The sequence below is a fragment of the Globicephala melas genome, chromosome 10 (assembly GCF_963455315.2).
Source record: "Globicephala melas chromosome 10, mGloMel1.2, whole genome shotgun sequence".
Taxonomy (NCBI): domain Eukaryota; kingdom Metazoa; phylum Chordata; class Mammalia; order Artiodactyla; family Delphinidae; genus Globicephala; species Globicephala melas.
In genome coordinates, this window is record NC_083323.1 from 67,099,906 (window position 1) to 67,114,603 (window position 14,698).

The following is a 14,698-nucleotide window of genomic DNA, read 5'->3' on the forward strand; positions in this document are numbered from 1 at the left end:
ACCTTCTAGTAGCCCTCTCCACTATTGTGCTGTTCTCCCCACTTAATAGATAATTGTATTGAAGCATAATCTGTCCGTGGTACTATCTACCTATGGTTGTTGTTTTACCCCTTAGGGTCATCAGTATGACTGAAACTCCAGTAAAGTGACTTGGACATAGAAAACATTCAATAAGTATATAGAGAATTGAACTGAATTGTAAGAATTTGATTCACTGAGTTTTTGAATTGGGATTTGGAACTGAAACATACCTTGAATTAAGATTGAATATGTTTTTCACCAGATTACTTTTTAGTTATGCCATTTTTGTGCCTGAATCTGCACATGTAAACGGAAATGATGTTTATGTAGCTTTGTAGTTCTAGTATGTAAATGTGACTCTTTGGAGAGTTCCTTTCCTGAAGATGCAGCATGAGAAATTTAAAAAGGCAATTGGCAATTAGGTATGCAGTATTGCGATGATTTTTTTTTGGCATTTTACTTCTTTTCCCCTCATAACACTGCTCCAGGAAATAGGTCTGACACTTCATATCTCTTTGTTGTGAATCCTGTATTCCTGTGTGATCCAAATCACTCAGATTCCTAAAAGCCTTCATATTAAATAGGTTCCTCATTTTTGCTTTACAGCCCTATGTTGAACTGGGTTGGCCAAAGAGTTCCCTTGGGTTTTTCCATAAGATGTTACGGAATATATTTTCTCTGACTATATGACAGCTTAAAAAGGAAACATCTGCAAAAGAAAATTGGACAGGCTGATGTCCCCCAACAGTCTGGGATGTAGACCTAACAATGAGCGATTGTTAGAGACAGTATTTAGAAGGCCAACTTACCCTTTCACAAATTATCCTTTATTCATCTTACAAATCAAAATATTCCATAGCTTGTAGCTGTAAACAGAGCCACATTAACAGAAATTACCCCAATTTACTGTCTCTTTTCTCCATCCCGTCCCATAGGACTTTAGTATTCTCAAAGTTCCCATTCCTTAAGTGTTCTTAGGAGGGATCTGGGTTGCTTCATACGTACTTACGAGTTTGATTTGCCAGGTTTGGTGGCTACTCCTGCTGCGGTAGGCTTTCTTCTCTAGGATAGTGTTTGGAGAGAGGCACAGTGTCTTCTGTACTTAATGCTTGTTTCACCTGGACTCAGTCCTGCTCCAGGCACTGAAGCTACTTCCTTGACTCTACCAGGAGCTATAATCTCTCACTAGGAACTACTCTTGTTTTGAGGTGATGTCACAGTGTACTCACTGGTTTTTCCTTTTGATAACCAAGATGCTGTCCCTGGGTTACGTTCATTGTTCTTAGCTCTTTCATCTCCAAAGATAAATTCTTCATGCTTTTGTGCACATGGACTTCTTTGTGGCCATCCCTCCAGCTCACAGCTTAAGCCCAGGGGGCTTCTGCAGTGGTTTTCAGAACATTGACTTCTCCTCATTACCCTCTCAGAAGGGCAGGGTTAAAGTCCTTTGATCCAGCTGAACACCTTAATAATCCCATATGATTCTTATTATGATCTTAAGACTCTGGAAGCAAATGAGTTTTCATCATATTCCACCAGGGTGCTTGTAGTTTGATTTTTCTTTTAGGCTGTAATCGATTGTGATACTTTCCTTACAGACCAGTGCAAACATACAGAAGTAGCAGGAGTAGATAATGCTCTATGTGTGCTGGAGAAGAATGTATATTCTGGGTTTTTTTGGATGTAGTGTCCTGTGAATATGAATTAAGTCCAACTGGTCTGTTGTGTCATTTAGGACCTCTCTTGCCTTATTAATTTTCTGTCTGGAAGATCTGTCCATTGATGTAAGTGATATGTTAAATAAAGTCTCCCCCTATTATTGTATTCCTCTGTTTCTCCCTTTATGTCTGTTGGTATTTGTTTTATGTATTTAGGTGCTCCTATATTGGGTGCATATGTGTTAATGAGTGTAATATCTTCTTCTTGTATTGATCCTCTTATCATTATATAATGTCCTTCTTTACCTTTCTTTATGGAATTTGTTATAAAGTCTATTTTGTCTGGTATGAGTATTGCTATCCCTGCTTTTTTGTCATTTCCATTTGCATGAAATACCTTTTTCCATCCCCTCACTTTGAATCCGTGTGTGTTTTTTGCCCTGAAGTGAGTCTCTTGTAGGCAGCATGTTGTAGGTTCTTGCTATTTATCCAATCTGCCGCTCTGTGTCTTTTGATTAGAGAATTTAGTCCATTGACATTTAAAGCAATGTACTTATTTCCATTTTAAACCTGGTTTTCCAGTTGATTTTGTAGTTCTTCTTGTTTTTGTTTTTGCTCTTGTGGTTTGATGGTTTTCTTTTGTATTATGCTTGGGTTCTTTTCTGTTTGATTTTTGTCAATCTGTTGTATGTGTTTGATTTGTGGTTACCCTGGTTTTCAAGTATGTTGATCCATGACTATATCTACTTGCTTTAGACTGATAGTTATATAAGTTCAAACACATTCTAAAAGATCTACATTTTTTACTCCCTTCCCCAGTGTTTTTGATGTCCTATTATACATCTTCATGTTTAGCCTTTTGCAGTTAATTGTAGTTATAATTGCTTTTACAAAATTTTTTTTCTTTATATAATGGTTTATTTAAGTGACCTTCAATCCTTTTATATATTTGTCTTTCCTATTGTGATTTTTCCTTTCCTGTAGATTCTTGCTTCTTTTCTATTTAGAGAAGACCTTTCAATATTTATTTAGGGTAGGTATGGTATTACTGTATTCTTTTAGTTTTTGCATGTCTGAGAAATTCTTTATCTCTCCTTTTATTTGAAATGATAATCTTGTTGGGTAGAGTATCCTAGGTTGCAGGTTTCTTCCTTTCAGGACTTTGAATGTATCGTGCCACTCCCTTCTGGCCTGCAAAGTTTCTACAGAGAAACCAGCTGAAAGCCTTATAGGGGTACCTTTGTAACTGACTCTTTGTTTTTCTCTTGCCGCCTTTAGAATCCTCTCTTTATCTTTAGCTCTTTCCATTTTAATTAAGATATGTCTTAGTGTGGGTCTGTTTGGGTTCATCTTGTTTGGGACCCTCTGTGCTTCTTATTCCTTGAAATCCGTCTTCTTCTTTAGATTTGGAAAGTATTCAGCCATGATTTCTTCAAATTTTCGATCTCCTTTTCTCTCTCTTCTCTTTCTGGAACCCCTGTTGTGCGTACGTTGCCACAGTTTTTATTATCCCATAGATCTCGTATGTTGCTTTTATTTTTGTTTCCTTTGTCTTTCTGTCTGCTGTTCTGATTCAGTGATTTCCATTATTCTATCTTCCAGATCACTTATTCGTTCTTCTGTGTTATTTAGTCAGCTATTCATTGCTTCTAGATTGGTCTTTAGCTCAGTAATTGTCTAATTTTTATTGGTTCCTCTTTATAGTTTCTAGTTCCTTGTTACAGTGATCTGCATTTCTACTGATAATCTTTTTTAATTCCTTTCGCATTTTTATTACCTCCTTTTTGAACTCAGGGTCTAGTAGACTGGTGAGGTCTACTTCATTATTTGTTCTTTCAGAGGATTTCTCTTCTTTCAACTGGCAGTAGTTTCTTTGCTGTCTCATTTTACTTAACTTTCTCTGTCTCTATGAATTTAGGAGAAACCGTTATCTACTGTGATCTAAAAGGGCTGTTTCCATGTGGGAGCATCCCTGTGTAGACTGTACGAGTCCAGTATTTTTGTGGCAAGGGCTGTTTTTGATCTGGATGCCAGCCACGTCTTTCCTCAGGGAATGCTGGCTCTTAGCCCCTTGATAGGGAGTGTGACTTGCATTGTGGTGTCCAGAGACTGCACAGCAGTGTTGGACAGGGCCTCCTCTTTACTCTGTGGCTGTCACAGCCCTGTCAGGGGCGGGGTCTGCTCCCCAGTTCTTGGACTAGAAGCCCTGAGATCCAGGTTCTATAAGGCTCTGTTGCCCTTGAGTGCCTGCTCTGTCCCGAAGGATGTGACCAGTGAAGCAAGTGAGGCCCAGGGAACCTATGTGCTGTCCATGCAGGCATCCGTGGTTTTGCCCAGAAGCAGCCCAAGGTTGTGTGCGTCCCTTACTCCACTGTGTTTGTCCCAGACCTAGTGCTAGGCTGCAGTGTGGAGTGGGCTGGTTCTGGGAGCTGAAGTGCTGTGGCTGCAGGAATCAAGATAGTTATGCTGCTTCCTGGGGCCCGGGCTGCCTTTTTGGCAGGCCTCTCCCAGGACCTGTGTGCCCCAGATCTGGTTCCAAGCTGTGGTGTGGGGTGGGTGGAACCAGAGGGCTCCCTCTGGAAATGAACCGCTGTATACTCCTCCCCAGGGACTGTCCGCCCAAGACGTGCATTTCTGTGGTGCCACTTGACAAAGACTGCCCCTACCCTGTGAGCTCTGAAAATGGGCTTCGAGGCCAGACCCGCCGCCTTCATGTGTGAGCCCACAGTGTCTGCCACGTCTGGACCCACCTCCACCTGTGCGAGCACTGATCATGGCTCCAGTGCCAGACGCACGGCTGCCATGTGTGTGCTGTGCTGACAGTGGGCTTTGAGATTTGGCATGGACCACTCCCCAGGCCTTCTGGGCTGTCTCCACACAGCTAGAACGAGTCCCCTCCAAGGGCCCTTCTGCCCGAGACTTAGCGCCTAGCCACCAAGCACTAGCGGCCCTGCCCAGCACACATTTCAGACTTTTGGGAGTGCCGTCAGCTCCCCGCTCTCTCCTCCATGATTACTAGCAAGCCAGCATGCACACGCTCCTCTTGAGCAAAGTCGAGGCCCCACCCATCCCAGCTGACCTCTTAGCAGGAAAAGAGGTTCCCCAGGACAAGGGTCTATGTGTGGACTTTCACAGATCCTTCTCAGCAGTGCTGGTTCCATCCTGATGCCTTTTTCTTTCTTTCTTTTTTTAAAAATTTCCAACCTGCTTATGTGGAGATCTTTCTTGCAGCTTTGGTTGTATAAGAGATCTTCTACAGCTTCCAGTTGATTTTCTATGCGAATTGTCTCACATGTAGATGTATTTTTGATGTTGGGGGAAGGTGAGCCTCACGTCCTTCTACTCCTCCATTTCGGTCCTTCTGAGTGATTCTTAACTCTGATTATGCATTAGACAAGGGGTCATCAAACTATGGCCTGTAGGCTAAATCTGATTCATCTTCTTATTTTGTAAATAAAGCTTTATTGGAATATCATCAGGCTCATTCATTTACATATTGTCTATGGTTGCCTTCATGCTACAACAAGAGTTAAGTAGTTGCAGTGGAGAACTTATGGCCCCCAAAGCCTAAAATATTTACTATCTGGCTCTTTATTGAAAATTTTTGCTGACCCCTGCATTAGACTCTTCACAGAGAAGATTAAAAATAATATTATGTCTTTGTTGCACCACAGATAATTAAACAAGATTTTGGAGTGGGATTTGGGGAGTTGGTGCAAAAACTAATGTTTTTTAAAAGCATCTCACATGAATATAATGTGTAGCCAGAATTAAGAAACACAAATAGATGATCCCTACCCTTCAAGGGTATATTTGACTTACTGGAAAAAGAAACTTACAAAAATTAATAAAGGTACAATGGATATATCTATAATGGAAACATTTACAAAGTTCCAAGGGAGCACAGCATGGGGAGCATTTTACTTCCTTAGGGAAGTTTTCTCAGAGAGACATTTAAACAGATTCTTGAAGGGTGAATCTACTGGTAGACAAGATCCGCTGCGGGTGGTGATAGGGAGAGAAGGAGAAGAGAGAACAGCATATGCAAAAGCACATAAGTAAGAAAGAGTGTGGCCCATTCAAGAAATGACCAGAAGCTCAGTGTGGCCAGAACACTGAGAGGGAAGAGGGAGTGAGATCATAGAATATAAAGCCAGAAAGTAATGGTCAAACTGGGAGGGGCTTTGTATGCTAAGATGTTTGCAATTTACTGTGTTGACTTTCATTTAGAAGTTGAATGGAAAATTGAGTGTCTCTAAATCTCAGTATTTTCATCCGTAAAATAAGTAGTTAGCCGCATAATTGCCAAGAGCCCTCTAGCTCTAAAATATAGCGCCCCCCCCCCCCCCTGCCCCGAGAGACTGTGTCAGCTATTTCTTTTGACACTCTCAGGACTGAGAACGTACTTGAGTTTATATGAATGGCATGACTTTTGTAGTATTGGGTCACCTGACTATCTCCTGTAATTGATCCCTTTATTTTAATAGTACAAATGAGGTCAATGCTACTTCGTGGATTTACCATGAGGATTTGAGAAAGCACACTTCTGGAGGAGAAGCACCTTGCCTGGTCAATGCATTAAGGCCCTTAATAAAGAGTATAACATAATGATAAAATACCTGTAAAATACTTTATGTTTCAGGCAGAGAGGGGCTATAAAATGGGGACAGTTTTATTGTTAAAATTCACATTCTTCCCAGTTAGTACTAGTGCTTATTATTATGGCTTAGCATTTGCAAGTCCCTACACTCAAAACTTGCTGTGTGAATTACTGTGGAAGCTCTTCAATATGATGTCTTGTTTTTCTATTTTACAGCTTCTCATTTCTATCAGGCTCTAGATTGTAATTTCATCTCTGTTCAACACTTACTGGTATAACTGTATCTCTACTCGTATCTCTAATAAACGACATGTTATCGGTTTCATATCTTTAAGTGAAGTTTTTCAAGTTCTGGTGTATATTGAATATTCTATTTACCTCTTGCAGTGTCTCCCCAAGTGTACAGAATAGCCAGTGAATCAAAACATAATATGTGGTCGGCTCAGTGATTGAAACGTCCAAGACTCTAAGGCAGCCCAGTCTCTATTTTCTGACTCATTTTATCAAACATTCTATCTAAGGTAGATGAATGGACTGAATATTTTCAGATGTATTTTAGAATGATGCAAGTTGAAATATAAAGACATTTTTGAAACTCCAGCAAGAACTTTTAGGAAAAAATGTTATAATTTCTGTCATTTGAACATCAAAGGTTTCTACTAAAGGAGATACTTTGAATACATTTTAAAAATGCTTTTCAATTAGTAACTTTTGCCCTCTCCCCACCAAAGAAAATTATAGAGAAACTCTAGACTACTGGCCACTGTTGACCCCTTTGCCCTACTTTTTCTTCACAGACGTTGATGAGTGTGCTGAAGGGCGCCATTACTGCCGTGAGAACACGATGTGTGTCAACACCCCAGGTTCCTTCATGTGCATCTGCAAAACTGGATACATCAGAATTGATGACTATTCATGCACAGGTAAACAGTGACTATTTGTGAAATAAAATCTTTCTGTGCCTTAAATTTACTTTTAAAAGTTCCTTTTAACTCTAAGTGTTTGGAGAAGTGTGCCATAAATGCCCCCTTACAACAAAACAAGTTATAAGCAAAAGCATATCTTCTTGATTTGGTAGTTAATTCTGAATCTGTTCTAAGGAAAGGGCTAGCTCCTTGCTCTGGATAAGAAATTCCTATTAGAAATGTAAAGATAAACTGAGGAACAAAATCAATATTTTACTAATTTTATACTTAAATAGTATTTATACTAAAAGCTTGTGTGAATTCTATGGCAAATCTGAGAAACACCCTTAAATAATATTTCTTTACATGACAGTTGACTTTTGAATAGAGGAATAATGACATAAGTAATGTAATGTTTTCAGAAATAGATCCGTGGAGTGCTAGGAAATGGGAAGAGTGTCTTCATGCCTCTGGGGAGTACAGTGGAGTATCTACTTCAAAGAAGTTTTGCTTATGTTTGTGCTATGAAATATCACTCCCATCAGTAGCATCCAGAGTCCTCCTCAGGGATATCTCGAGTGTTAGTAATGTCTGAAGTTGGTCCTAGGATAAGACAACATATTCACTTCATATTCTGTAGAATATGAAAGAAAGTGGTGCTAACAGAGTAGCTTGCAGCCTATGGGGAATGAAGAAATGTGGGTGTGAAATACAACATTTTTTGGCTTTGTTTTTAAATAGAAGAAACATATACATACCATATTTTAGAAAAACATATAAAGTCATAAAACTGGAGAGCACTTAAAGTGTTATCTTGTCATTTTTACTCTTATGTCCCCATCATCAGTTGAAAATATCATAAGTTGAAAATGCATTTAATGCACCTAGCCTACCAAACATCATAGCTAAGCCTAGCCTACCTTAAACGTCCTCAGGACACTCACATTAGCCTACAGTTGGAAAAAATCAACTAACACAAAGCCTATTTTATAATAATGTGTTGAATACCTCATGTAATTTATTGAATACTGTAGTGAAAGTGAAAAACAGAATGGTTCTAAGTGTTTCGGTTGTTTACACTTGGTTCGCTGCCCAGCATCGCAAGAAGGTATCATACTGCATATCACTAGCCTGGAAAAAGATCAAAATTCAGAATTCGAAGTACATTTACTACAGAATGTTTATCACTTTCGTACCATCATGAAGCTGAAAAGTCGTAAGTTGAACCATTCTAAGTGGGGACTGTCTATACTTGATATCCTGTTTATTATTTAGAGCAAAGGGACCGTCCTTCCTCTAAATTCAAGTGTAGCATTTATATAAAAACAGAATGATGAAAATAAAATGTAATGAGAATTGCCTTCTCAGTCTATGGAGAATAACCAAAGATATTCTGAAGGTAGAAAATATATTTAACATAGAGTTGCCAGTGGATTTACAGATTCTTGCTTTTTTGTCAGTTCATCCTAAACATTTCCACATTATGGGAACAATTCTGCACTTTTTCTTTAGAAAAAATATAATCACACTGAGTGGCAAAGTATCCTGACGGAGCACTATGGAGATATTTTTCAACATAAAAAAGGAATATAAAAGAACAAGTCTTAGTGAATACATGAAGAATAAAATAAACAGTTTGCCGTAATATTGGTAATATCAATAAATCTGCATTCCAATGTAATGGCTAACAGAACAAAACAAAAAAACTAAGATAAAACTACTTGAGTGATTTTTTGAGATGTACTCATTAAAAATAAAAATGCTAGCAATTTTCAAGGAGTCTGCTAATTCTTCGGCATTAGAGACTTAAAAAAGCTTTGTATATTTTTGTACTTCCTAGTGATTCTTTTTGTTTTTCTTACAATCTTAAAAAGTGTTAGAGACAAGTAAGGAAGAGTACACGACACAAGATTTGACCTAGTGTTGAATGAGGAGTGTTTCTTGGGGGAGGGTGTTTTCAAGAGGTTCATTTCCATCCTGAGCCTGTCTGTTGGCTGTAAATCCAAGGACTAGTTCAGCTGTCATCCCTTACAGAGCATCTTCTGCTTTGGCTTTACCTCTCCCAGTGTATTTTCTTTCCAAATAAAATTCCACAAATTGCTGGGGTGATTTTTTTTTTTTTTTGGACTACTTATGGAGAATTTCCCCTTAAGATTTCAAAGTATCTAATGATAAAAATGAAGTGTCCCTTTGTAGGAATACCAAGGAAGGCCAAAGTCACCTTAGGAAAAGTTGTTCAGGCCATGAGTTTTTGCCTAAGGAACCAGAGCCAGGAATTTCATGATCTGGCAGGTGATGGAATGTGTTTCCTTAATGATGCACCAGTGTTTCCAGCTAGCACCACTATTTCTATGTTTCCGTTTAAAGAAGAGAGACTTTCTTGCCCTGAAATTTTCTACCTACTATGAGTAGGTCTGCAAATTTGAGAATTTCCATCCATACATAAAAGTTGGATTTTCTTGGGAATATGAGTGGATTTTACTTTGTCCTCCAGAGTCAGGTGATCTTTGACACAACATTTTATGCTAAACCATGCAGGGCCAGCACATACTTAGGGTTCCTGTAAAGGCAATGAATGTTTAAATTTTTCCTCGTTGAATCTTTTCCTCTACCCTTTAGCATTAGCATCTGAACAGAAGGCTTGAAGAAGGCTTGACTCCTCTATGATGTGGGTTTGCCTTATGGCTAAAGGCATCTAGGCAGTACCTTTTCAAGAGCTCTCATAAGACCAGAGTAGGACTTTATATGTCTGATAAAGATTGGGATTTATTTTCTCTGAAGTTTAGAAACAGACATTCACATACTTGCAGGAGTAGGCCTTCCAGAATAAATGTCAGAACACCACTGCAGAGCCATTCTCTGATGTTTGTGACTGAGCTCTTGAAGTTCTGAATTTGTTTTGTTTCTGTATCCCTGCCCCTCTTTGCTATTGAAGAGCACCCTGCCATAGTGTAACAAGTGACATTGTCAATGCTGTACCCAGCAGACTCTCAAATGTGCTAACCCCATCTGAAAATTAATCATGGACATTCTAATTTAAGGAAGAATCCAAGGCAATACATGTTACTTTATAGTCAGGAGCTTTGATCAATAAAAGAAGCCTTTTTTTGCTTTTATAACCTTGTAGTCTGGCATAGAAATTATATATGCTATAGAGTAATCACCTTCCACAGCTGGTAGAATTGCACAGATTTTTTTTTGTTTGTTTCACTTTCAGATAATTTGAGTTATATTTTTGCCATGATGAGAAAATTTTGGAGATGGAAGCATTCTTACAGATAATCTAATCCAATTTCCTAACTTCTACAAATGAGGAAATTGAGGCTCAGAGAGATTAATTGCCTTACCTATGGTTATACAGTCAGTGAGAAGCAAAAGGGGCCCAGAGGATAAGACTTTTTATTCTTAGCTCTTACATTAGTCACCATTGGTTTAATTTGCAACAACACAAAAATAAGGGGAGAAGACTCATACTTTATCTAGAACTGCATTATTCAATTTATAATATTCAGTAGTTAAACTGCGTTTCTGTAGTTTCACTTCATTAGCTTCAACTCCAAGAGGAACTTTTCCCCTACAGATCGTATAGTAATAATCCTAAATCAGAAGTCAGTAGAAAACATAGAAATTGCCATTTTCTGGGCCTCTGACTCTATTATGCAGTTTCACTGATGACTCAGTTGCACCATTTGCATAGTTTACACTCTTGATAAAGTGTCGATGCAGCACTTTATATTCTTCTGAACTCATTAATATAATTTTCCTTCCAGTGATGGTGTTCTTTTTCTAGTTAATACTTCATAATCTCTGTCCTCATATCCTGTCCTATTCTAGAATAAAGCATGGTTATACCTACAAGAAAAGAGAAAGGAAGGAAGGGAGGGAGGCAGAGAGGGAGGGAAGGAGGAAGGAAGGGAGGAAAGAAAGGATAGAAAAGGCAGAGGGAAGGGAAGGAAAAGGGTTTGGTTTATATGAGCCAAGATGTTAGAAGCCCATTCCTCCATCTCTCTGATTACAAAAATAACTTAATTTTCATGAATAACAAAGTGTCTTTATTATTTATCTAGACTAATGCCTTTCTTGGTTTACTCACATAAGCACTGATTAAATTGGGCAAATCTTTCTGAGTCTTACTAGACAGCTCATCTTGAAACTAGTCTTGTGTAATGCACAAAGAATAAGATAGCTCTGGAAATAAAGATGGGATCAAGAATTTTGGAATTATCAAAGGATAAAAATATTCTGAAGGAAAAGACATTCATTTCAGATCTTCCCGATATATCTCTCTGCTTTGAGTATTACAACTAAAAAACAGAGTTCTCATTCTTTTTTTGTGTTGATGAGCTTGTAATCTTCCCACTCTTGTGTAGTTTTTTAGAGTGGGAACAGGAGAATGGGAAGGGTGGACCAGTCTACCACCAAGGAATGGAAAAGGTCTTGTCCAACTTAGAGAGAAAATTCATCCTTTAGGGCAGTGGTTGTCCAACAGGGGCGGTTTTGTCTTCCTACCTGTCAGAGGTTATTTGACAATGTCTGGACACACTGTTGGTTATCACAACTGTGGGGAAAGGGGGTTGCTACTGGCCTAATGATAGGTAGAAGCCAGAGACATGCTAAACATCCTATAATATTGTTAGACTAGCTATCCTCTTGAGGAAATGTCTTATTTTTCTGGAACCCTTTCAACTGGGAGCTTTTCTCTGGTTACTTTCCAACTGAGTCATTAATCTTTATCCTGCACAGGACATCCAGTATAAGACAGCCCCCCATAATAAAGAATTATATGACCCAAAATGTCAGTGGTGCCAAGGTTGAGAAGTTAGGGTCACCCACTCGAAACTGTAGGATGTACACTTTCTTTTTAATTTCCCTTTTCCTCTCCAGGTTTCTTTTAGGCCTTGTATAGTGATGTCTTCTCTCAGTTCTTGAGGTACCCAGTGTCCTTCCAATGGCCTTTGGCCACAAAATGGACCCCTTCTCAGTAAGGCCCACTCTCCCCCAAGCTCTTTCCTCTCCTTTTCTCTTATCAAAAACCTGTTCTTAAGACTCACAGACATAGAGAACAGACTTGTGGTTGCCAACGGGAAAGGGAGGTGGGGGAGGGATGGATTGGGAGTTTGGGGTTAGCAGATGTGAACTGTTATATATAGAATGGATAAACAACACGGTCCTACTGTATAGCACAAGGAACTATATTCAATATCCTACAATAAACCAGGATGGAAAAGAATATGAAAAAGAATGTATAGATAGATAACTGAATAACTTTGCTGTACAGCAGAAATTAACACAACATTGTAAGTCAACCATACTTCAATAAAATAAATTTAAAAAAACCTGTTCTTAGCTTAACAGGTGGAAAAATCGCAGACCTCACAGAGGTGGCAGAGGGGATTTCTTAGGGCCTCTCAAATTACGCTATCCTGATGCCTCCCCAGTAGCTTTCCACTGACCCTGACTGCTTCCGTTTTTCCAGAGCTTCTAATGCAGGCTTTGGTCCATGTTACATATCACAGAAGGTCCATAAAGTATCTGAGCACAAGAAATTCTTCTGGATACTTGATTTTTGTTGTTAAACAAAGAGCCTCCTCTGGTGTTCCCCCAAGGAGTTTTACTTCTTAAAGTACTTAACTTTTTACAGCATCGAAAACTCCTAGCACTTACATTTTATGATCTCGTTGTAGTTACTTCTTTTTCTCTAACAAGGTCAATACTGACTTTTTAAAAAAAAATTATTATTACCATCCTATTTGTTGGGCTTTATTACTGTTGGTTTTCTAGCATTTTCAAGAGTTTTAGATGCTATTGACATGCACAGAAGGTTGCAGAGGATTTACTACTGGGCAACCAGAGCAAAGATTTTAAGTCCGTTGTAACCCATGCGTGGCCTTTTCTCAAATAGCTGTCTCCTTTTTGTGTGTTTCTTTGAAGTTCCCTATTAATTAATGCTAGAAAAGGTCATTTGCTTAAAGTGCTTAAAGAGATGGTATTTTGGAAAGGCAGCGTAACATTATTCTTTTTCATTCTGCAGTCTTCCAAAAAGAATGGAACTTGAAGCTGATAATTTATTGTATGGATGTACAATAACTTTATTATCAACGGTTTAAAAATAGCTCTCGTTGGGTTTATCAAAATCACAAGTACGGAAGAAGGTAGATAATTCATTGTGTGGGTACCATGATAATTACTGGTATATAAATAGTGAAGGAAGTAAGAATATTGTGGACAACGGCAGAGAGGATAGGGGGCCAGGAGAGGCACAGATCAGAGAGAACAGTGATAAAGAAGAGGAAGTGAAAATATGCATATCAGCACTCACAAAGCTCCTAAATAAACGTCATTTTAGTTATAAAAAGCCTTGGCTCTTTATCTTTAGTAAAATGCCTAGCACAGAAGAAATCTTTAATAAACATTAGCTACAGTTATTGTCGTTGTCTCTATTGTGATTAGAGAAGTGATCGTCTTGAGGAAATGTCTTCTGTCCCTAGGAGTTTTTCAACTGGGCACTTCTCTCTGGTTACTTTTCAATGGAGTTATTTTTATTATTATTATAAATAGATAGCCTTGCTGGAGCCATGGATTCAACATGTTTTTATTTAGTCAACTGACTTATTATGTACCTGGGAATAGGGGCTTAAAAAAGAAAGAGAAACCTTGGTGTAACTGAATAGCACTCTCTCTGGAAGTTAGAAAAGTCCTCCCATGGGAGGATTTGTTGTACTTCCTGGGATCAGGGAGGTTCCTCCTATTCTTGAGAATGAGTGTTAGATGGGGAGGCTTGGAGCTAGATATCTGCTTCCAGGGCCTATGGTGGACACTAATCTACCTGGAGTAGAGTCTGTGGCCTCCAAAGAATGAGTGAGTCTGGTCAGTTCTCAAGCAGGGCAGATTTTATGAGCCTGGCTGCTTCCATGTGGATTTCTTTTCCAAAGAATCAAAATCAGCAATCAGACAATCCTGCCATCTGGCCACTAGTTGCCATGACAGTTGGGAAAGACTTTTGCATTTTTATGAGCAATCACTCCAAATTGTCTTTTTCTGGAATCAGCATTACAAAATACGATACAATTGTGGCATATTTCAGAAAATATGAAGAGTCAGATTTGGGGTGTTAAATATGGCCTTTAATGCTAAAAGCTGCATCATTCATCTCCTGTGGTTTGCTATATATTATTATGCTGTGTAGTTATTATTGAGTAACTTGAACATCTAAACATGGTCACAAAAGCAAATTAAAGTACCAAGCCTTAGGACTCAAAGAATTAATAATGAAAAGCAGTTTTTAAACAAACATAATCAAGAATACCTCTCTAGAAGAATGTGTACTGTGGTTACCAGGAAGGGTTAATGTTTAGAAAACTTCAGACCATGTTTGGAAAACTTGCAGAGAACAGAGAAGTGAGACTCGTCTGCACAGTGAGTGTGGAGGCCAAGGCAATGTGCTTATCTCTTTTCTGAAACACATATATGCATGCATACAATTAGCAATCAGCTCAAAATGGAAGAGGCTCAAA

The 14,698-nt window shown here is 38.7% G+C and overlaps 1 protein-coding gene across 2 annotated transcripts in view; it reads left to right on the forward strand.

Moving 5' to 3' along the window:
- NELL2 (neural EGFL like 2) overlaps positions 1-14,698 on the forward strand; it is a 378,238-nt gene that overhangs the window by 194,411 nt on the left and 169,129 nt on the right. For both annotated transcript variants that reach the window (XM_060305603.1, XM_030835328.2), the window contains exon 14: positions 7,077-7,202. In XM_060305603.1, coding sequence (XP_060161586.1) covers positions 7,077-7,202 — 126 coding nt within the window. The remainder of the gene's footprint in view (positions 1-7,076; positions 7,203-14,698) is intronic.